The following is a 24,377-nucleotide window of genomic DNA, read 5'->3' on the forward strand; positions in this document are numbered from 1 at the left end:
ATCCCCAGTCTTACACCAACTACACGGAGTTCTTAGTACAAAGCAAAAAGCAGTTCTAAACAGTTACTCAAACCACAACAATGGAAGCCTCATCCACTTTCATTTCTTGGATGATTTTGGGTCTTGCATTAGCAATAGGAAACATTGTTCACACAACAGATGCCAGGGCTTTCTTCGTCTTTGGCGATTCACTTGTTGACAATGGCAACAACAATTACCTGGCTACAACTGCCCGTGCCGATTCACCTCCTTATGGCATTGATTATCCAACTCATCGTCCTACAGGGCGTTTCTCCAATGGCCTTAACATCCCTGACCTTATCAGTTGGGTTTCAATCTGCATTATTGCTTTAATAATTATCAAATCATTATTTGAAGTTACTCTCTAGTCTACTTTGTACGTGCATGACTATCAATATGTATATAAATATGTATTTAGTGAATTGCTTGCTTTTTTAGGTCAGCAGCTCGGCTCTGAGCCCACATTGCCATACTTGAGTCCTGAGCTCACAGGACAAAAGCTCCTTGTTGGTGCCAACTTTGCTTCAGCAGGCATTGGAATCCTCAATGACACTGGAATTCAGTTTGTAAGTGATCAATGGCCATCTTAAGTTTAACCAACAAGTTTAGGAACACACATTTTTTCTCCTTTTTATGATCATTGGCACAATCTGATATTATTAGTGTACGATAAAAGTAATGTCAACGATGCTAAACGTACCATGCGAATTTTCTCTAACACAATTAATTTTTCTAGTTTGCAACCACATAATTAATCTTTCTATAATTCGTTTGGATAATGCCTTTTATTTTAATGTCTCACTATTTTATAAAACTACTCCATATATGTCATGGTTCATGACAAATACTGAATTTCTAATACGTACATTAATTGTATCATATGCCTCTCCCGAACAATTAGTTTTTTTTTCTTTCAAAAACTTGAAAGCACTATCAAAATGCAAAGGCTAATCTAAGAAATGGCCTATATATAATTGTATTTTTTTTTTGCAGCTAAACATAATAAGAATGTATAGACAATTGGAATACTTTCAAGAATACCAGCAAAGAGTAAGTAATCTTATTGGAAGTGACCAAGCAAAGAGACTAGTGAAAGAAGCGCTTGTCCTCATCACTGTCGGTGGCAATGATTTTGTAAACAACTACTACTTGGTGCCCTTTTCTGCAAGGTCTCGCCAATACCGACTTCCGGATTATGTCAAGTATCTCATCTCAGAATACAAAAAACTTTTACAGGTAATTTACCATTAACTTTACTGTGCTTTTGTTTGGCTCTACATGCAATGCACCGCTAGCTAGTCTCGAAAAAGTAACCAATAAAATTAAAGATAGACAAAAAAAACATCTCCAAGTAGAGACATCTGGTTGCTCAGGCCAAAAGCAGTGTGCTTTTGTTTTCTGTTTTTCTTTCGTGCATGAACAATTAGACATTGGGGTGATACATTTTTTAGAGAAAATCAGTGTTGTCATACCTTAGCAGTTAGTGTATTAATAAAATAAAAATCATACGTCGAATAAAATTTTAATGATTTTAATTAAAATTGAATACTAAAATAGATAGTAAGTGTGAAATAACAAAAATTATTCTATATTATATATCTACCAAACGCCCAAAGATTGAGTTCTTTTCAAAAAAAAAAAAAAATATATATATATATATATATAATAAATTATTAAAATAATTTAAAATAAATAATGAAAATATCTTAAATTTTTTGACAATAAACTTTAATTGGGATAAAAAATTTGAGAGAAAATCTAAGTATGAAAAAAAAAAATGCACTAGTTACTAGTAAATACCAAATACATTTTCATTAGCCCCAAAAAAAGGCAAATTCACTTGCCAAATGATTAATGCTTCCTTCAATGTTTTTGATCTCATTGCAGAAGCTATATGATCTTGGAGCACGTAGGGTTCTTGTGACAGGTACCGGACCACTGGGTTGTGTTCCGGCAGAATTAGCCATGCGAAATACAAATGGTGGATGCTCAGCTGAACTCCAAAGAGCCGCTGCCTTGTATAACCCACAACTCAATCAAATGATACGAGATCTGAATAACAAAATTGGCAGAGATGTGTTCATTGCTGCTAATACACAACAAACGCACACTGACTTCATTTCTAACCCTCAAGCGTTTGGTATGTTGGGTTCAATGTCTAACTATTTATTTGCGTTGTCTTAATTATAACCACAAACAATAAAGTTAGGGACACAATAAAATTTCACAAATGACAGAATATTTTCCTATCTCAAAGAACATTTTCTATACAATGGATATTGTAGGATTATTTGTTGGTAAAAAAATAAGACATAACATGAGCATGTTGTGGTTGGGCAGGGTTTAGTTCATCAAGGATAGCTTGTTGTGGACAAGGACCTTACAACGGCATTGGACTATGCACATCACTCTCCAACTTGTGCCCCAACCGAGACTTGTATGCATTTTGGGATCCATTCCATCCATCTGAAAAGGCGAACAGAGTTATTGTTCAGCAGATCCTGACCGGCTCTACTGACTACATGAGCCCCATGAATCTCAGCACTATCATGGCCTTGGATAAAATATGACTCCATTAACTGAGAGTTATTGTTTTCCTATTGGAAATAATTTATTTCTTCACTATCATTAATCAATTGGCAAAAGTTTGTTTAGGTGTGTCATGGAACATGGGGTTTGATGTACTTAAATATGTTGTTTGATAAGTTATCAATGGAGAAATTCTTCTTGAATAATTGATATCTCTTGGTTGACATAAATTGTAAAGACTAGAATAAAACAATCTCAAAGGGCGATAGAAGATTCACGTGATTTGAGTGACCTTATACATATATGATATATCCAAAAGCAACAACAGAAAATAAGTGTCACTGTGGAAACTTTCACAAAACTAAAGCCTCAAATATACCCAATTGAGACCACATTAATGAATTTCCACCTTGGATTGAATTGGATCAATTGCTTGAATGAAACTCTTTTATCGCCTCTACCAAAACTCTAATTAAGGGCAATCACAACCGCTAACACTAATTGAGTGCAAAACAATGCTTTCTTAACACCACCTCCAAACGAAAAGAGTCCTAGTAATGCCTAAACTTGAGTACAAAAACAAAGTGATGCGTGTGATCAACATTGTATTTTTCTTGCACAAAAGGCCAGCTTTGAGCTTTTTTGACTAATTTTCCCTCAACTTTGAATAACTCGTTCACAGCTCTTCCTGCAGCCTCTATTTTGGGGGATTTTAGTGTCGTTGTAGAGCCCTTGAAATCTAATTTCTAATGAAATCATTTGGATTGATGATAAAAAGTTATGACCTGAAAAAGTTGGTACCTCATTAAAAAGTTTTCAGTTGATTTGGGCCTAATTTTCCTGATAGTGATAGGACATAAAAAGAGAGTGGGATTATGTGTTTCAATTCCTATTTTCTTATTTACAAAATTTTAATGTGGCAACCTATTATTGGAGAGTGTAAACAAGGGCTTTTAGAGCATCCACATCAGTTAATGTAAAATTTTTGTCAATTTTGTAAAAAAAAAACATATTTTTTCTATTTTACACATCTATTTTTACAAAACACCCACATTAGTTTGTCTATTCTATCATCTATTTTATTTAAATAATATTTTCCTCACTTTTTATTATTATTTATCAACTCTCCCTTTTTAACCCATCTGAAACTCTCTCTCTCTCTCTCTCTCTCTCTCTCTCTCTCTCTCTCTCTCTCTCTCCATTCACACCGCCGCCTCTATGATGAAGCTCACCTCTCCCTCTCCCCGTCTTGGTTGAAATCGCCTCCCCCTCTCTCCCTCACGATCACAAGCAACGATCCACATTGATCCACTAGCACCAATCCACGATCCACAAGCACCATTCCAATCAACCCAAGCACCAACCCACAACCACAAATGCTCTCCCTGTCTCTATTGGTGTGTCCGTTTGTGGGTGTGTTTAATTTTTGGTTGATTTTGTGGTGTGTCCATGTGTGGGTTTGTTTGATTTTGGTTGATATTATGGTGTGTCCATGTTGTGGTGGTGGTGTAGACGATGCTGGGTTGCGGAGGTGGTGGTGGTGGTTGGCGATGCTGGGTTGAGGTGATGTGGGTGGCAGTTCTAGGTCTATGTGGTTGGCGGTGCTAGGTTATTAGTTGCAGAGATTATGGGTTGAAGAGAGAGAGTCAGGGGAAGAGAGAGAATGAGAAGGCAAAGAAAAAAATATTAAAATAATATATAGAAAGCTACAATAACTGTGCATATATGCATGATTATTGTAGCACTTTTGGATATATACACACTTTTGCAAGCATTGATGCCGGTGTTTTTTTGGTTAAAATGTGTAAAATTAACCCTTTTTTCCATTTTGCAAGCTTTGATGCGATTGCTCTTACACCACATTCTTATTAAATTTAAACTCTTCAAACCCTAAAAGCTTAAACATAGAAATTCAATTTTCGTATTAATCTTTTCACCTTCATTTTGAGGCTTGGACTCCATCTTGGATTTGCTTGAATGAGGCTAGGTGTTGTTGAAAAGCTTGCAACATCAACTTTAAGGGTGAGCAATAACCACTCAATCTAACATAGGCCATCCAACCTGATCCAACCAAAAGTGTCCCGAGAAGTTTTGACCAAGTAGGCGGTGAAGCGTAAGATAAATTTGAACAATCTAACCCAAGCATAGTGTGCCTAAATGGTTATATGTCTTCTTCTTCTTTTATTTATTTATTTTTTTTTATTATTATTATTACTGATCTTTTTCACCATCATTGATCGATAAGCCCTAACAACCATCATCTCCTCTTCTATACTTTTCATTTTCTTCTTTCTTACCAAATCACACATCGTGAACAAGATCTTATCATGTATTTGACTATTCCTACCTTTTGTGCTTAACTATCTTTTGTCACTCATTTCGGTCAAATTCGTGATTATTTGTGTCCATCATCACTTGTTTTAACCAAAGTGACTGGTGCATTAAATTAGCTTTTTCAATGAAAATGACTACTGGTGTATCCATAGAAATGTAATATGACTATAGACACTCAATTTTGTACCCATTATTTAATATTGGGACATGACCAAAATGATCATTCTAAGTAACCAAAAAGTCATAATTGCATTTTCTTAAAAAAAAAAAAATCAGAATTGCATTTCATGCATTAAATTATTCATCTCATATCATAAAAATGATTTTGAGATTCTAATGATCCCGACGATATGCCCGGTTCTCAAATCAGACTGTTAGATTGAAAGATATCACAAGATCAAGTTTTCATGATCTGCATGCATTCAATTGGGTGATACTGATCACGTGTGATTAATTAAAATTAATTTTGATAAGTCAATAATTAAAATCAATTAAATAATTTATGTGATTGGTTGTTGATTTTGATTAAAAATAAGTTTGGTAGCATAGGAATAAAATGGATAATCTGATAATATCATAATTGTTTATCATTAGGCCTTTAGAGTAATTATCTTCTAAAGATTTAATTGTTTATCTTTCATATAATTATTTTCTAAAGATTTAATTATCAAGTTAAAATGGATTTTATTAGGAACACAAATTTTAAAAACGTCCAAATACAATTCCCAGCCTAGAAAATGCCAAAAAAAAAAAGAGTCCAAAATGAACTAGAAGACGAAATTGGGCCATGCAACGAGGAGTGCCAATCGGCACTTCCACAGTGCCAATTGGCATAGGTAGTGAATTAAGCCCAATGATTAACTCAGGTTTAGGCCTATCAAATTCAATTTTTTAGGGATAAAACCTGACCTAATTCATATCTGCTAATTTTCTAAGCAACTCTAGCTAACTTATTTTTTAAGCAAACACACCTCTATAAATAGAGGAGAAAACTCAGAATTCAGCACCCTCTTTTCCTTTACGTTAAAGAAATTCTGGAAGCTCTACTTTAGGAATTTCATTTTTGTAAGTGATACTATTTTAGATCTCAAAGAGGTTCATCTTCTTTGACCTCTAAAACACTCCCCTCTTGAAGAACATATTCATGCAGGTATTTTTTTACCTTGTTTCTTTCCTTCATAATTTCATTCTGTTCTTGTTTTCTTTTCATAAACATGCTCTTGTTTCTTTTGATTTTTTTATGAATGTGAGTTTTGTTTCTTTCATTATTCACCTAATCATGTTCTTAAATTGTTTTTTGCATACTCTCCCTCTATCATTTCTTTCAAATTCACATGCTTAGTTTAGGTTTAAACACATAAATTGATTGACATGCATAGATCTAGGGTTAAACTCCTTTTTAAAGTTTGTAGATCTGTAGGAAATTTATTATGAAAGCTTCATCCTTTTTTCCTTCTAATAAAAATCAGGTCTGTATTTTTCATTAAAATACATATCTGAATTTTTTCTTCAACAAAACCAGATCTGTATTTTTCATTAAAATACAGATCTGAATTAATTCTTTTAACAAAAACAGATCTGTATTTTTCATTGTTAACACAGATCTGAATTTTTTTCTTTTAAACAAAACCAGGTCTATATTTTTCATTAAAACACAGATCTGAATTTTTTTCATTTGAACAAAACTAGATCTGTATTTTTCATTAAAATACAAATTTGAATTTTTTATTTTTTTTAACAAAATCAAACCTATGTTTTTCATAAAAATTTACACTTTCATAAATAGATTTGTTTTCTCTCCATCTAAAATTATAAAAACTAGATCTGGAATTTTTTATAAAAAAATTCATTCTTTTCATCATAGAAACTCAGATCTAGATTTTTCACCAAGCAATCTCATCTTTGTTTCTCTTTTTATAAAACAAAGTTGCAGATCTAGGACTCTTAAATAGTAGATTAACCTTATATTTAGAATTTAACATGGCATTTGTTATATTTAAATAATATCATACAAAGGGTACTAAAATTATCATCTTAGAGTCTAGAAGACTGGACTTTTTCCAAGCCGAATGGGTGCCTAACACCTTCCCATATTGTAATCTAGCCCCCGAACTTTAGGTTTTTGGTTCGTAGAGTAGTGCTTTATTTTCTTTTGATAGATTGTAACTAGGAAATAAAGCCTTGTAACCCTTTTCTATCAAGTTGTATTCATTTAAATTAATGAGAATGTGTACTATTCAAGATATTTTGTACTCTTTTGTATGGTTTTCTTATTTTTCTTATAAAATAAGTGTCGACTCCATATAATCCCGAAAAGAAAGGCGCTGATGCCTAATCTCTTTTTGAGAGCCAAGTCTGGTCTCTCACAAAGACCGTTTTACCTTTACTTTGAGAATTTTAATGAAACAATTGATTCTTACACTATTTTTAAATGAGTCTGAAGTTGATAAGGATGTGATGTAAAACCCTTGGTTTATACCCTCCAAAAAAAAGCATGTTACATTAGATTTTCACAAACTCATGAATAGGGTCTACCACACACAATGCATTCTCCTTTATTTCAAAAATCAAACCCATCATCCCTACTACCGAAATTACAACCCGCTAAAGACACTCCAGCTTCAAGCTACTGGAGGCACTGTCGTAATCTGAAAAGAGATTCCCTCAACCATCGAAGAAGTTACTGTTTGCGTGGTGGTTAGCTTAATATAGAAAAAGATCAACCTTCATGGTCTTTACTTTGTAGCAGCTCTGTGACCCACGCACCTTTTATACACATCCTAAGTATTAGATCAAAGAAGAGAGGCAGAGAGTTATGGTTTGGTTTATATCAAAGAAAATAGGGATTGTTTTTAGGGAGAGAAATGAAGAAACGAGTTTGGGTCAAGAAATGAGGGTCTTGTGCATTTGTTGTAATCATTTTCAAATTCATCTTATTAAAAGATGGATGGAACCATTGAACTCATGCATATTCTTGTTGTCATTTCCTTTGTTCTTATGCTTTGAGTTTCTTTTAATTCACTCTAAAGTTTATTTGATAAAAGGAACTATATGAAGTTTAGGCGTAGGTGTGGTTAGTGATTCTGAAAGCAAAATTGGTTGTATAGGACGGTGAGCCATGATGGATGGTGGAGAGTTGGTGCAGCGACCCAACGTCAGCTTAAATGTAACGTGTAATTTTCTGTAAAAATTTGATGTGACAAAGTATTATTAGAGGGTATAAACATGGGATTTTACACAAAATTATTATTGAATTTAATCTCATCTTAAAAAGGCTTATTGATATTTTTTCAACTAAAAATAGACCCACCTTTTGATATAAGCAAACGTCATGGGTGTACAAAGTTTTGTTTCCTAGTTACAATCTAGAATTTGAAAATTACAAGAAAAAACATATTCTACTAAGCTTTGATCTAAGTTCGGAGTTTAGGTTATAAGATTGGAAATGTGTTAGGCACCCAACCCCTCTGGTGAAACTAGTTTTCTAGACTTTGGTGGCCAATGATCATATTATATCCTCCAAACAATTTATGTCATCTAATTAAAAATGTGTGATTGCAAAGAGATTGAAACAAGCATCGATAAGAATGATTAAATCCTATTCTAGGCATTCGCATAATTGAAATTGGAAAACATGGTAAATATATGTGCTATGTGTGATGAAATCTAATCTAAAAGCATATGAACATGTTATTTAAATTTTGTTTGTTTGTTTAGACCCTTGTACACTCAGGTTATTTAACCTAATTAATTAACCAAGTTGATACTTTGGTTTATTATTCAGATCTAGGTCAAACACAAACAATCATATCACTAAGTGTGGAAAAGTAAAGAAGACAAGTAATATAATGACCTAGGAAGACCAATGAAATAGTCCAAGTTCAAGATAAAAAAACCTGGAGAGGATTTAACCTAAACTATCCTCAAGACAACAAATTCACTATGATAGAATGGAAGTTTTACGATAGATTTTTCTCTAAATTTAAAGCTACCTCTTGTGGTACTTACTCACATAACCACACACAACTCCAAATCTACGGACTTTTCTATCTGAATTTGTCACACACAAATGCCCACGTTTGTAACTCTAAGATCCCACTCAAAGTTTTAAATCATCAGCTATGTATGATCTTGTAGCAACAACTTTAGATCTACTAATTCTAATAATATGTAGATGGAATTTTAGTAGTGACTTTGAAAGGAGAAGGCTACCTTTTAGATCTCAAAATAGCACATCCATAGTCTATTCAAAATGTGCTATAGGGTTTCCTTTAAATACTAGGAGAATTAGATTAGAAAGCCTAATCACTTAATGGGCTTAACGAGCTATTGGGCTTTAATTAATTTCTACAGATTCGTGTCTCGATTGGTCGAACCACAGTCTCGATTGGTCGAACTTGGCATGTTTCAAATTTCCTGAACTTACAGCTTCCTTATTCTTGTATTCTAACTTGCAGCACCTTAAGCATTGTCTAATATGCCCTATAGACTTAAAAATATATATCTAGACAAGTTTGTGTACACGGTTTGCTAATTATTTTAAATTTTTAGAACCTAACAAATTAAAACCCTAAACATGCAAAACTAAGAACAACCTAGATCTAACATGCTACCAACCAAGAACATGTGGAGAACTAGAAACTAAAGCATGCTTGAATCTAAAAAGCTAGGGCATAAATAAAAAGAGGAGGTTTAGAAACCTTTCATGCATGCATCAGTACTGCTAAGCACTCCAAGCAAGAAAGCTTATCAAAAGGGAGTTTCATGAATAGGAAGTTGGTAGCTCAAAACCAGGAGAACCAAACTATCCCTTCTAGTGAATGGAGACCAGGAAACCCAAGATACTCCCAAGATACTAAAGGCACATTCCTACTACTAACCATGAGAGAGAGAGAGAGATTTCAGGTTTTTCTATGAAATTTAAGGTGCTTTGAATTGTTGGTGGAGATGGGTATTTTAGGCAATGTGGGACTCAGGAAAATTAGGTTGAATGAAAAAGATAGGGGGAAAAGTTAAATTGAGTGGGGAGCAAGCTGAAGCAAAAGATGGAGATCTGGGGTTCTAGTTCAAGTCTCGATCAACGCTTGGTCTCATACCCTCATGGATCTTTTCCTTTTTTGTTTCAGTTTTGATCTAATTCCTTCCAAATTTCAACCTTTTTTTTCCTAGATTTTCTTAGCACTTAAGTTCAGAAAACTAATTCCAAAAAAGTTCAATAATTAATCAATTTTTACCAATTCTACAATGAATCAATAAATGTTTTGTCTTTGGATTAAATCGGGTGCATGCAACCTTTTGATAATCTATATCTTCAACCAATAATATTATGACACATCATTTAATTTAAATTATACAAAAAATAGGCCAATTAGAATTAAGAGATCATAATCACGTGTAATCAGGACTTAATTCATGCAAATGCACTTTACCGTTAAAATTTGTTTCTTTGATATTTTTCAATCTGGTTGTAAGACTATGGCTAATAAACTGTCAATTTGACCGTTATGACTTCAATATTTATATCATGAAATGTAATTGGATACTAAACAGTCAAAATTACAGTTCTTCCCTATGTTATGGAATGCAATGAGCTACATAGTGCAATACAAGTAAGGTTAAATGAGAGTTGCAAAATTGGGTATCTACAATTCTCATACAAGTGCAAACCCAAAGCACAAGAACAAAGGTGACAGCAGCAAGAATATGCATGAGTTCATTGGTTCCATCCATCTTTTGATAAAAAATTTGAATTTGAAAATGATTACAACAAATTCACAAGACCCTAATCTTTTGGCCCAAACCTATCTCTTCGTTTCTGTCCCATTACCTAAACCCTATTTACTTCAATATAAACCAAGCTCATAACCTCAAACCCTTTACCTCTCTTGGATCTAGCACTTAGGATGTGTATAGAAGGCATGTGGGTCATAGAACCACAAAGTGAAGGCAACAAAGGTTGATCTTTTTCCAGATCATGTTGACCACCATGCAAATAATAGCATCTATAGTCACTGGAGGCATCTTTTTCCAGATTACAACAATGCCCTTTCTTGCTTGGAGGTGGAGCATCTTTGGTAGGTTGCACACTTGGCAGTAGGGTTGATGGGTTTGATTTTCTAAAATAAAGGAGGCTGTATTGTATATGGTAGATCTTATTCATGAATTGTGAAAATCTGAAGTGACATGTTCTTTTTTGGAGGGTGTAAACCAAGGTTTTTACACCACATCCTTATTAAATTCAAGCTCTTTTAAGTTTAGTTATATACTTTATGCAAGTCTAGTTTTGCTTTTGGATAAGTCAAAAGTACATTAAAGGGATTAAAACTCGTTTAGTTGAAAATGACAAACATTTGGCGATTTTGCTAAAACGTTTTAAGGGGATCCTTAAAGTTGAAAACAACCATAAGGCTAAAGCTCTAAATTTGAACCTTTTAAGGGATGGAGAAAACTCTAGAGTATTCATGCTTTATAAATTGGATAAATGTTAGTTACAAAATTGGTTGTAACCTAATACTATAACCTTACTTAATAAAATAAACATTATTATATATTTTGAAAATCTAACAATTGAATTGCATGTTCTTAATGCTCTTAATACACATGTCAAATTTTGTGCCAATTAGATATTATTTACCATATAATCTATAAACTTATATTTTATGCATAATTTTAAACTACAAAAACTTGCAATTTAAAAAATTTATTGATGACATAGCTATTGACCATTAATTTTCTAGAAATTTTGCAAGTATGGAGGATATAAAAAGAAAATGTAATCCAATAGTGAATTTGTCAAAATTCACCTCCAATAAAAAGATATTGAGTAAGATTGTAATCTAAAACTACAACAAATTTTGTAACTAAATTTTTTCATCTAGATCGTTAAAGTGTTACTCATTGTAATTTGTCTAATATTCAATACGCTAAAGAGCTTTTAGAGCTCTACTATTAACACTCTACCATGGACACAACGGGGAGTCGCCATCTAGTTTTTACAATAGTCTAGCAACCATATATATAGCGTCCTCTTAAGAAATAACATTTTGATCTTACTACCAAAGATATGGGTTTGAAGTTAAAGTACGGTTTTGGGAAGGTGTTAGGCATCTAAAACCGCCCAACCCTAAGATTGGTTTCCCTTCATTGTGTCTTAAATCTTAACTCTATTAAAGGCATACTCAACATTGTATCTATACTCACACACACACTAACATACATCTAAACACACAACATGGCATCAATCATCCCTAACCATACACCTATCAAACAACCTAACATTCATCTAGCATGACACATCATCACATCACAAGCCCTAGCATACATCTAATCATGCATATCATCACATCACAAATCCTAGCGTACATATAATCATGGCATCTCTTAACATATTACATCATCCAAGGCAGCAACAAAACAAGGCGGAAAAGATAGGCATGACAAACAAACATAGACCATCACATGTATTCCAAACTTTTACACATGAAATTAAACATCAAACAAACATATTACATCATTAAAATGCATGTTCATACCAATGCATGACTTACCTCACTTACTTTATAGCAACTCAACACTTATGGCATTATGCATGGACATGTGAATGAATGACATGGTATTAAAAGCAAGAAACTTTAAGAGAAAGCCCTAATCTAGCATATCATAACAAACAAACATGTGAACAGAGAAGTATAAAGCTTAAAAGCATACAAAAAGGTTAAAGCAAAAGCATATGATGTGAAATCAAAGAAGGAACAAAAAGCAGAAAACTTGAATTAAGGTTTTTGGGTGCAAGTATGCGTGCACATACATAGACCTATGTACACAGGCTAGTTGTATGCGTACACATATTTTGAGCATACGTACGCATGTACGAAGCATATGCATGTAGGCACACCCTAAACCCTAACCCAGAAATAGAAACGCAGAAAAAACACTTGAAAACTTAAATTTAACAATCTAACATGCTTTTAAGACATACAAACACACAAACCTAGACTAAACAAACATACTAAAACATAAATCAAGTAAAGAAACAAAAAAAAAAAAAAAAAACACAGAATTAAAAGCAAAAATGAAAGAAAAAGTTTAAAAGAATACCTCAAAGCAAAAGCTCTTAGGCTTGATTTTTTATTGTTCCCTTCAGTCAAATCTATCACAAATCAATAAACATATGATTAGTAATCTTAAAATTCAAAGATCAAGGCCAAAAAAGGCCATAATCAAATAAAATTGACTTAATGATGTTTTGTGAAAAACTCCCTTTTTGATTCACTATTTCTCGTTAATCTTATTATTTTCCCGTAGGATTTCTGTGTGTTTTTTGAAAGGTACCATGTATGGCTATTTATATTGTGAAAATAGGGGTTTGGAATGGCTTCCAGACAATGTGAGATTCATTCAAAATCTCAGTCTTTAATGTAGAAAACTTGCATTTCTGGTGCTTCTGAAACCCTACCTGAGTGCGTAGACTCGTGCATACGCAGGTTCATGCTTGCGTACACAGGCTTAGGGTTTCTTTTGGCCTTTATTTTCCAAAAATAGATTTTTTTGTTCTCATTAAAAAGTTATATTTTCCATTTTTACATATCCCAAGTCAATTTGTAATTTGATTGAACCCTAAACCAACCTTTGGTTTTATAATTTTAGCATCATTGGGGAACGGGGGCTCGAATTGTAAGGGGTACAAAATGTGTTGTCTACATCTACAATTAAACTCGAATTCCAACAATATAATTAAACAGATACTAAGGTTGCATTTGGCATTAGCTTAAAAAGCCAATTTTTTTTTTTACTATTTAGCTTATTTTTGCTACTGTTCATAGGTTCTATTGCACTCTTTGGTACTATTCATGGGTTCCACTATACTATTTTATCTAACTTTTAGCTTTATCTACAGTACTTTCAGCAAAAAGTTTTCAGTTTCAGCTAAATAAACTATTCCCAAACAAACTCTAAAACTAAGAGCATTAAATATACTTTGTTATTTCAAAATTTAGTAGTTCAGTGTACGCCAACTATTTTATTTGATTTTTGATAAATGAAGTCAGTTGTCATTACTCGCCCTACCACATAAAATTCTACTTTGTGTTAATTTGCCCCACAATTATTACAATTTTTTTAATAAAACATGTTTTATTAATATAAATATACTTGAAATTACCACTAAATTTATACCATCAAGTCAAACTTATTTTTAACATGACTTTAATAATATTATCCAAGTGCTTAATAAGACAATATCACAAAAAAAAAAAACAAAAAAAAAAAATCTTAATATCCATTCATTTAAATAAGTTAGTATTGATTTGTTTGTTTAAATAGTAAGAATTTAGGATATGTTAAATTTACAATTATAACCCTTATTACTTTTAATATAATTAAATTTTATAACGGATGCCGAATCCACATTTTAGATTGCATATTAATAAAAATATAGAGATCATTATTTTTTCATCCTTTCTAATGATGGAATTAATAACATGTTGAATACATTTTTAAAAGTAGGATTCTTCAGATTTTCAAAAATCTCAACATATTACAAAACCCAGAAACAATCCAAATTACTAGATTTCATCTTTGAAATCTCTTCTTACTTTCCAGCTAAGTAACCAAACCTAAAGGCACGTGTCAAAGTGTTCATCTTCCTACAAGCTTCAAGACCTAGCATTCTTTCTAAAATTCAAATGAGATAAGTTATATTCATTGCTTATATAAGCAGCCTAAGCTGTAGGTGTAAGCATTACCATAGAATTTGAGGTCTTGGCTCGAATCAGTACGTAGTAAAGGTATTTAAATTGCAAAATCATTATATATCTTTTTAGTGTTTGCTACTTATATAAAAAAATAAAATTATTCTATAATATAAATACAAATTATTTAAGGTTGATATGCTAGTTTAAATTATTTATATTTCTACTTATATATTATACACTACACTTACATATATACTATACTGAGATGTAATGATGTGTTGTTTCATAAAACTATTGTGCTCTCTAGCTAGTCATCGGGAAATAGGAAATTAAGCATCGAAAATAATAATTTGTTTCCTAATTTCCTTAATATAAATATATATATATATATATATATATATATATGTATGTATGTATCACATTAAGCTATAATTGTAACTGCTTACTAAATTGTTAAGAGAAATTGAAGTTTGATTGCCCACAGAATATTGAAACGAGGAGAGATAATGTTCGGAAAAGGAGCATCAAGTTCAAAGAGTATGGAAATCATTGGCTCTGAAAAGAAGTTTTCTGTGCTCATTGTGGATGATGACCCCATCATTAGAAAAATCCATAGTGCACTCCTAAGCAAATTTACTAAGGAAATTCAAGAGGTCAAAAATGGAAAAGAAGCAGTTGATCTTTGCCGATCTGGGGCTTCATTTGATATTATTTTTATGGACAAGGAGATGCCAATCATGAATGGGCTTGAGGTATGTTTTTCAAAGTAGAACCTCACATTTTTCATAAGATTTTTTTTTTTTTTTTTAGGGAAATTTTTGTAAGAAAATATGATGTTAAAGTAAACTACTTACAATACAATAATCTTCAAAGGTAAGGACATGCATGTATTTTCATATATCCAGAGAACTTAACAAAAACAATATATTAGCATAAATGGTTGCATTTTCTTGTAAGTTCATAATCTTTGTAACTAGGTTCACAAGTGATGATAGTATAAGAATAATTTAATAATGTATCGTTATTATTCATAATGATAGTTGATGGGATTTTTCAACAACTCATAATTTTGATTTGTGGAACACAACTTTTTTCTTTTTTCCCCTATTTGGAGAATTGGGTAATGCCAATTAATTATGAGACTCTTGACAATTTAAGTCAACATAATTATTGCAACTTATTTTTATGCAATGAGCATATATATATATTAGCATAAATGGTTGCATTTTCTTATGTAAGTTCATAATCTTTGTAACGAGGTTCACAAGTGATGATAGTATAAGAATAATTTAATAATGTATCGTTATTATTCATAATGATAGTTGATGGGATTTTTCAATAACTCATAATTTTGATTTGTGGAACACAACTTTTTTCTTTTTTCCCCTATTTGGAGAATTGGGTTATGCCAATTAATTACGAGACTCTTGACAATTTAAGTCAACATAATTATTGCAACTTATTAAGCAATTATTCATAAACAAATATGTAAAATTGTTTCTTATGTCATATCATTATGCATTTTTTTATTGATTCAATAATTAAGTTTGGAAAATTTGAACCCTAAATATCTATATTGGAAACAACAAAAAATGTTAGTTAGGTTACAAGACAATTAACTATCAATAAATTCTTTCTCAAAAAAAAAATATATATATATCTCAATAAATTATTATTGCTATTATGTTTATATTATTATATATAATATATACTTAACGCTCATAAAGGCTCACATTTGTAACTTGTGCAACATCAAGTAATATACGTTATCTCAATTTTTTCTCCCACTTAATAACTTCATATAAGATCTTGTGCCCCTAATTATATTTTATTTATAGGCGACAAAGGAGCTGCGAGCTATGGGCGTCAATAGCACAATTGTGGGAGTCACTTCATGTGATTTAAGCTCTGAAAGAAATGATTTTATTGCAGCTGGTCAAAATCAGTGTTATGAAAAGCCATTAACCATTGAAAAGATCAAGTCTCTCCTGAGCGAGTTAAACAAGAATAACTAATATGCTAATGGAGATAGCGGATGAACCATGTGATCCTTTGTTTTTATGCAATGAGCATATAAAAACTATGTTCTTATGTTAGTTGCTTTATGTTAGTAGAAAAATGAAACTTATAGAATTCATAGTTGAGTTGGTGGAAATATGAAACTTATAGAATCCAAAACAACTATGGATTAAAAGAAAATATATGTTTTTATTTTATGTATAACTATGGAAGTATTTCCTTAGCTTATTTATTCAAAGTTTTATCAATACTAGCAACAACAAAATGAAAAAAAAAAAAAAAAAAAAAAATCGAACATTAGTTAAATACCTTTGTGTTTAGTAAACTTATCTACAAGCATGAAGATTTGTTTTTATTCTTCTTTGCTATGAAAAAGATAATTATATGAGAAATCATATATAATATATTAAAGTCAAATGATAATTAGAATCCAAATTTAATTGAAATTAACCTCAAATTGTATTATAATTTTGTGTCAAATATTCATTTTAATTTTCTTAATTTTGGTGCCAAGTGACCAATTCATGATACTTAGCGACAAGGATGAGATGAACACTTCACTACCTAGTTAAGATTATCTCATCGCCACTACTATTTGTATGTTTCAGTGCTTGAACATAGATGACAATCCAGTTTTATTTGACAATTTAATTTTGAAAAATGAAAGTCTATATTCTTGTGCACCCTTCTCAAGTAGTGAAAACAAAAAATCATTAGGAATGTAGGGGGGAAATCTTCAAAGAAGAACATAAAAGCATAAAACAATTCTTAATGATACTATCCAAGTATCTCCTGAATGTAAGTTTACATCTCACATAGCTCAGCTCAACTCAAGTAGCTAAAGGCAATTTATAAACTATGACCTTGTTGTACTTTATGTGTTTTCAATCACATTTTTTAATCTGCAGTCATAATTAAGTATATGAAAATTCCATGCTATGTATGACGATTACATCTAGCAAAATGAGTTGGTTGGTCTGCTCTAACAATATATTATGAAATAGAAGTTGCAGAAATGAAGATAAAATTTGTGTCAAAATTTCATTCCATAAAACTAAAGTAGAGGGAATGAAATTGAAAATCAAATATTATTGTACTAATAGAATCCTTACTGTTCTTTAATAGTAATATGAAAATAGAGTAGTAATAAGACAACTTACAATGTTTTCATAACAAACGCAAGCATATAAAAGTAACAAAATATGCAAATTTTTTAATAATTTTTTTTTTTCATTTCGATCATAAGCATCTCTTTGTAGTGGATCACTTAAAACTTGATAAGATTTCCTAATATTTGCAAACATAAAAAATAATGAAATAAATTGGACTTAAATATCAAGAGTAAAAGACATGATTTTAATGTTGGCAACCAAGTTCTAGGGGAAGAAGCATTAAGAAAAAAAACATAACATAACTTTGAGGGAAAATATTTTTATTTCTTCTTATTCATTTAAATCGAGGTTTGTGAAGGGGAAAATCAAGGGAGGGAGATTATTTTTCACTCCCTTAAATACATGCATATTAGGCATTCCTTACACAATCATATCAAATTATCCAAGCTTGTAAAAGATTAAGTTAGAACTTAGAAAAATCACTTAGCAAGCAAGGGAACCATAACTTGGTTGGGTGTAAGCATGGTAAATGACCTTATGACCAACATATTCCATAGTGGATTGAAATGTTGAAAGCATCCCAATCCAGGATGGCAATGGGGTGGGGTAGGGCTGGAGGATGAGATCTTCGTCCCTGCCCTGTCCTGCTTTGGGGTGCGGGGCAAACTACCTTGCCCCATCCTTGCCTTTGGGGCCCCGTAGGAACCCGCCTCGCCCTGCCCCTAATATAATTTTATATATATAAATAAATTTTTTGTTACAATAATATAAATTACAACAAAACAAAATGTTTTAAAATCCAAGCATTTTAATAAACCAAGTACTTAAATAGTCTAATACGTAACAACCTATTTCAAAATTTCTTATAACAAAATAAACATTGTCTTTGCATGAACAGAATCATCAAGGATAATTGACTAGTTCTTTAACAAAATTAACATAACAAAATAAACATTGTCTTATAACAAAATAAAAATTGACTAGTTCTTTAAGAATAATTTTCGCTTTCTCCCAATGTAGTGGCACCACTTTCTTTTTCATCATCAGAATCATCAAGGATGTTTAGAAATGTATTAGCTTCAATTCCATCTACAATAGATGAAAGGCCTAAAAAAAGTAAAACAAATTCAATCAAACAACTAAAAAATACAATGAAAAATGTAGCAACATAAATCATTGAATAGATTAAGGGTTTGTTTAAGATCCATTATTTTGCTAAAACTGAAAACTTTTTGCTAAAAATACTGTAGATAAATGTAAAAGTTAACTAAAATAGTATAGTGAGATCCATAAATAGTACTAAAAAGTATAGTGGGGATGTTTAGAAATGTATTAGCTTCAATTCCATCTACAATAGATGAAAGGCCTAAAAAAAGTAAAACAAATTCAATCAAACAACTGAAAAATACAATGAAGAATGCAACAACATAAATCATTGAATAGATTAAGGGTCTGTTTGAAATCCGCTTATTTTACTAAAACTGAAAACTTTTTACTAAAAGTACTGTAGATAAATGTAAAAGTTAACTAAAATAATATAGTAAGACCCATAAATAGTACTAAAAAGTATAGTAGGACCCATAAATAGTAGCAACAATTAGCTGAATAGTAAAATAAGTTAGCAAAAAATAAGCTATCCAAACAGACACTAACTAGTAAATTTGATTACCTTTGATTTTAGCCCATAACCAATTTTGAGCACACATCAGTGTCTCTACAGTCTTTGCATGAAGTTTACTACGATGTGGACTTAGCAGCCTACCACTTGTGCTAAATGCTGACTCCAAAGCAACAGTTGACACTGGAATGGCTAGGATATCCCTTACAATACGTTGCAAAGTAGGATACTTAGGCCCATTAGATTTCCACCAGGCCAAAATATCAAACTCCAAAGTTCTTGGCATTAGATCATCCTCAAGGTAATGCTCAAACTCCAATTTAATATTCCCACCTTTTTTTTTTTTTTTTTTTGACTAAGATATCTTTCAAAGTCCATAAGGGAGTCATCAACTTGGGGATCCTCACTTACACAAGTGCCACGAGTACTTTCCCTACCCATTCTCCTAGAAGTATAGTCACGAATCATTTCATACAAGTATCTCTAACCTTTTGAATTTCATTTTCAGCTTCGTCACCATAAATAAGAGGAAAATAATATTCCAACAATTCAATCTTATATCTTGGGTCTAAAATGGTTGCCGCAGCCATAACACAATGAATCACATTCCAATAACAGTCAAATTTTTCTAAAATTTTAAATGTCATACTCCTAATCATATCACTTGGGCTTGTGAACCAAGAATTCAAAGCTATTTTTATTTCACACACCTCAGGAAAAAAAAGATTAGCTGTAGGATATGAGGTACCTAAGAATAGCTATGTAACCTTGTAAAGCAATACCAATCTCTCACATATACTACTTGCCATCTCTCATTCTTCCTCTTTTGGAATGCACTTATAAGATGACTCCATTTGGCTCAATCAAAAAAAGACATCTCGATACTCTATAGCAATAGAAAGCATAAGATAGGTAGAGTTCCAGCGAGTCTTACAATTAAGGGCTAGTTCTTTGGTACATTCAACATGTAATTGTTGAGCCGTATTTATAAATCGTTGCCTTCTTTTTGTTGATCTAGTCCAAAATCCCACATTCTCACAAATCTTCTCAATGCATGATCCAATAACATTCAAACCATCCTGAACAATCAAATTAAGAACATGTGTTGCACAACACATATGCAACATTGATCCACGCATAACAAGCGTACTACGTTGAAGCTTGTCTAGTATAATATTTATAATTGCATCATTGGTACTGCAACTGTCCACTATCACAATAGATAACTTTTTATCAATGTTCCATTCCGACAAGTTTTATAAATGGACATTAGAAAACATTTCTTTTGTATATGGAGATGGCACATAAATAAACCTAAAATAAGAAATTTAAATTATTATAACTAACAGTGAAATAAGTTCATACAATATTTGAAAAGAATTTAAATAAAAAATGAATATATACGTACTTTAAAAAATGTACCTCATAATTCGGCTTTGTAATCTCCAAAAATCATCAATGAAGTGTGTTGTTACAACCATAAACCCTCGCCTTTTGTTTTGTGAAGTCCACATATTAGTGGTAATAGCAATTCTACTTCGATTCTTTTCTATTTCATGCATTGATTTCTCCCTTTCATGATCATAGATGCTCATAAATAGTTGAAGAGAAGTTGAATATCTTCTAAAGCCAATGTGATCAACTATAGAAAGGGGATACTCATGCAAGATGATCATATGAGCGAGTTCTTTTCTTGATTCATCTTGATTAAAATGATAAGCATTCAAACCTGCCGCTGAGTCCACGTTATGTTGATCCCTCACCAATTTTTTTTTTTCTTTCATATCCCTAATGTCCTTAAAAATTTTCCTAGGACATATTTTTAAGTGGTCATGCAAATGTTTAGTACCGTTTTTAGACCCCCCCCCCCCCCCCAAACAAGCAATCTCGTACAATAGTTGCACTCAACCTTGTCTTTCCCATCAACTTTCCTTCTCTTAAAATGATTCCACACAACTGATTTCAACCTCCCTCGTTCCTCAGTTATCTCATTGTTAGGTTGGGCTTGGGAATCTTCTAGCCTATCCAATGGAGTTGAACAAGGGGTCGTATTATCTTCATTTACCATCGTTGGAGATTGATGGCTGCTAATGGGTGTGATAGATGGATTGGAGCTACCATTTGTTTTCACTTGAGGTCATTCCTAAAAAAATTGTTTATGATAATTTATTAACTTAGCAATCATAAAAAAGTAATATACATACACCAAAACCTAAGCCAGAAGTCTCCAACACAAACAAAGTAGAACAATGTAAAAGAAAAACTTACATCGCTTATGAAAAAATTCAAGTAAATTAAACCATGTTGTATGCTTTCACACATTTCAAGGAAAAATAATGTGGATAGAAAGATATAGATATAAGTATTTAACCACATTAACAAAGATAAAGTCTTTAAGATTATCAATCAAATAATTTTTTAAAACTGTGACTCTATAACATAGTAAAGAAAAAAATAAGTTGGATATAAAAATACAAATATAACCCAATATACATAATGAAATCCTAGTGTTGGGCCAGATATATCAACAACTTTTAAGAGACAAATATATTATAGTCATTTGATTGAAAAACATGAAACAATGTGCAAAAAAAAAAAAAAAATTGAAACCTTTGGAATATTATAAGAAACAAACCTATTGGAAGCACTAAGAGACCATTACCTTTTTTCCTTACAACTGTGCTTCTTCAATAGCTATAAACAAAAATTCAAATTTTAATTAGATAGAAAAAAAGAACCAAAATTTAAATTGAAAAAAACTAATTTAAGAAACACTAAAACAAAAGGGAAGATAGTGAGTGAGATGAACCTAAAAAGCAACGTTGGAGTGGAGTCTTGCTTGAAACTTAAAACACATATAGAGAAGGGAGAAGGGTCAGAGAGTTATAGTAGCAGTAGGTATTAGAATAAAAAATATTTTATCCCATGCCTTGTGTTTCACTTTAAATATAGTGATTTAGGGTTTACGAAATTTACAATTATAGTCCTTATTAGTGTAGGGTGGGGATGAGACGGGGCGAGTTGGGGATAAAAAAACTAAACCCATCCCCATCCCGCCCCAGGGTGCGGGGACAAAATATTGCCTTATCCTGTTCCACCACTTTTGCGAGGCAGGAAAAACCCGTGCGGGACAAGGTGGGGCGGGGCAAAATTGCCATCCCTAAATTCCTGGAGGCAACATGGTACATTAGTTGATGCATATTAGTGCATTCAATGTTTCATTCCTTGCCCCAATATGGAAAGCAAGCATACTACATTACCAAACAATTTCTTGAGGGTGTGCCCAAGAGATACACCAAGCAAGGATTCTTAAGAAAAAAAAAAAGATACATCAAGCAAGCACTATAAAGTTTTCAATAATTTTTTATTTTTTATTTTTAATAATGGGTGGATCGCTTGTGCATATACAAATACTAGTACTACTTTTCCTAAAACTAGAGATTTTTTTCTTTCTTTGGGTTGAAACCTAAAACTCAAGTCTCGTTTTGGAAAAAATAATAAGCTAAAGATACATTAGTTATTTAAAATTTGAACCTTATTAAAAATTATTATATAATGATTAACATGTAATTGTTGATAGGATAAAATATTATTTTCTTCTCTATACTTTATTGAAAGTTATTTTTTCAACTCTAAATCACTGAAGATGTTTTTCTTTCTACTTTTAAACTTTAAAAGATAGGGCTACCCCTTTCAATAAAAACTTTAAAAGATATACTTTTTCATCCCTAAAAACTATTAAAAAAATTTCCACTTTTTTCTAGTCTCTAAATTATTGAAAAAAAACCACTTTATAAAATTAAGGACAATGACTGCAACAACCACTAAAAAAATAATATGTCTACATAACTGCTATATTGTATGCTTCTTATATTCTTAATATGTATGTTGAATTTCTTGTCAATTAGATGTTATTTACTATTCAATTCATAAATATATTTTTTATCCATAATTTCAGATTACAAAAATTTGAAATTTAAACATTGATTGATGATATAATTATTAATTTTTGATTTTTTGAAAATTTTGCAAACATAGAACTGATGGAAGATATAAGAAAAAAAAATGTTATATAATGATAGAATTTTAAAAATTCACATCTGATAAAAAAATACTTATTAAATAAAGTTGTAACAAAACTTTGTCCTATAATTAAATTAAGTATGAAAAAAAGAAAATTTTAATAAAATTTACAAACTAAAATAGTAATATTTTAGCCTAATTGATACACCGCACGTGCGGTTCATGCTGCCTTATCATCTTCCTCCCAAAATTCAAAAAAACTCCCATATCCCCCACTCTCAAAAACCCTGCTTTTCTCTCCAAAAATCCTGAAACTCTTGGAACCCTTTCTCAATGTCTTCCACTCATTTCTTCTCAACCCACACCTCTCTCCTCTCCAAACCCTCTCCCCTCCTTTCCCCTCTCCTTCCAAAGCCTCTCCTCCTCACCGTTCGCTCCTCCGCAGTCTCCTCCCCGGAGAAGCGGAAAAAAACCCGAAGGCGAAAGCCGCAGCATCAGCTCTCGAGGGGCGACGATTCTTCGTCGTCGTCGGCATTTGCTCTGGCGTCGGCCTCGGCGGCGGAGAAGAGCCTCCGCTTCATCTTCATGGAAGAGCTCATGGAGAGAGCGAGAGACCGCGACTCTCTCGCCGTCTCCCAGGTGATTTACGACATGATTGCCGCCGGCCTCACCCCCGGCCCCCGCTCCTTCCACGCCTTGATCGTGTCCTACACTCTCAATGCCGATCACGAAGCCGCTGTATGCGTTGCCACCATTTTTATTTCTTGTTGATAATACTTGTTTACGGAATTCACATTACTTAGTGTAAAATTTGTAGGATTGACTGATACTGTTAATAATGATTTATTGTGATTGCAATTTGGGTCACACATTATAGTGACAGATTTTGTAGTGCTGGTAACAACTATTGTTCTTGTTATTATTGTGATTAGGCTAAAATTCGATTTAGTCTCTTGACTTTTGCTTCGATTTTTTTCAATTTGTCTACTAAGTTGTGTTTTTTGTCAAATTAGTATCTCACTTTGTAAA

The 24,377-nt window shown here is 32.1% G+C and overlaps 3 protein-coding genes across 3 annotated transcripts in view; all 3 read left to right on the forward strand.

Moving 5' to 3' along the window:
- LOC126717629 (GDSL esterase/lipase At5g33370-like) lies at positions 1–2,756 on the forward strand. The gene is made up of 5 exons (XM_050419460.1): positions 1–324; positions 460–587; positions 1,015–1,257; positions 1,909–2,161; positions 2,362–2,756. Exons 1-5 carry the CDS (start codon positions 81–83, stop codon positions 2,589–2,591), a joined length of 1,098 nt encoding a protein of 365 aa, XP_050275417.1. The 5' UTR covers positions 1–80; the 3' UTR covers positions 2,592–2,756.
- Positions 2,757–15,082: 12,326 nt separating this feature from the next.
- LOC126717630 (two-component response regulator ARR22-like) lies at positions 15,083–16,591 on the forward strand. Its single transcript, XM_050419461.1, has 2 exons — positions 15,083–15,328; positions 16,415–16,591. The coding sequence occupies exons 1-2, from the start codon at positions 15,083–15,085 to the stop codon at positions 16,589–16,591; spliced, it is 423 nt and encodes a 140-aa protein (XP_050275418.1).
- A 7,010-nt stretch (positions 16,592–23,601) lies between these two features.
- LOC126717631 (uncharacterized) overlaps positions 23,602–24,377 on the forward strand; it is a 28,886-nt gene continuing 28,110 nt past the window's right edge. The window contains exon 1 of the mRNA XM_050419462.1: positions 23,602–24,086. Coding sequence (XP_050275419.1) covers positions 23,682–24,086 — 405 coding nt within the window. The 5' untranslated portion in view covers positions 23,602–23,681. The remainder of the gene's footprint in view (positions 24,087–24,377) is intronic.

The sequence above is a fragment of the Quercus robur genome, chromosome 3 (genome assembly GCF_932294415.1).
Source record: "Quercus robur chromosome 3, dhQueRobu3.1, whole genome shotgun sequence".
Taxonomy (NCBI): Eukaryota; Viridiplantae; Streptophyta; class Magnoliopsida; order Fagales; family Fagaceae; genus Quercus; species Quercus robur.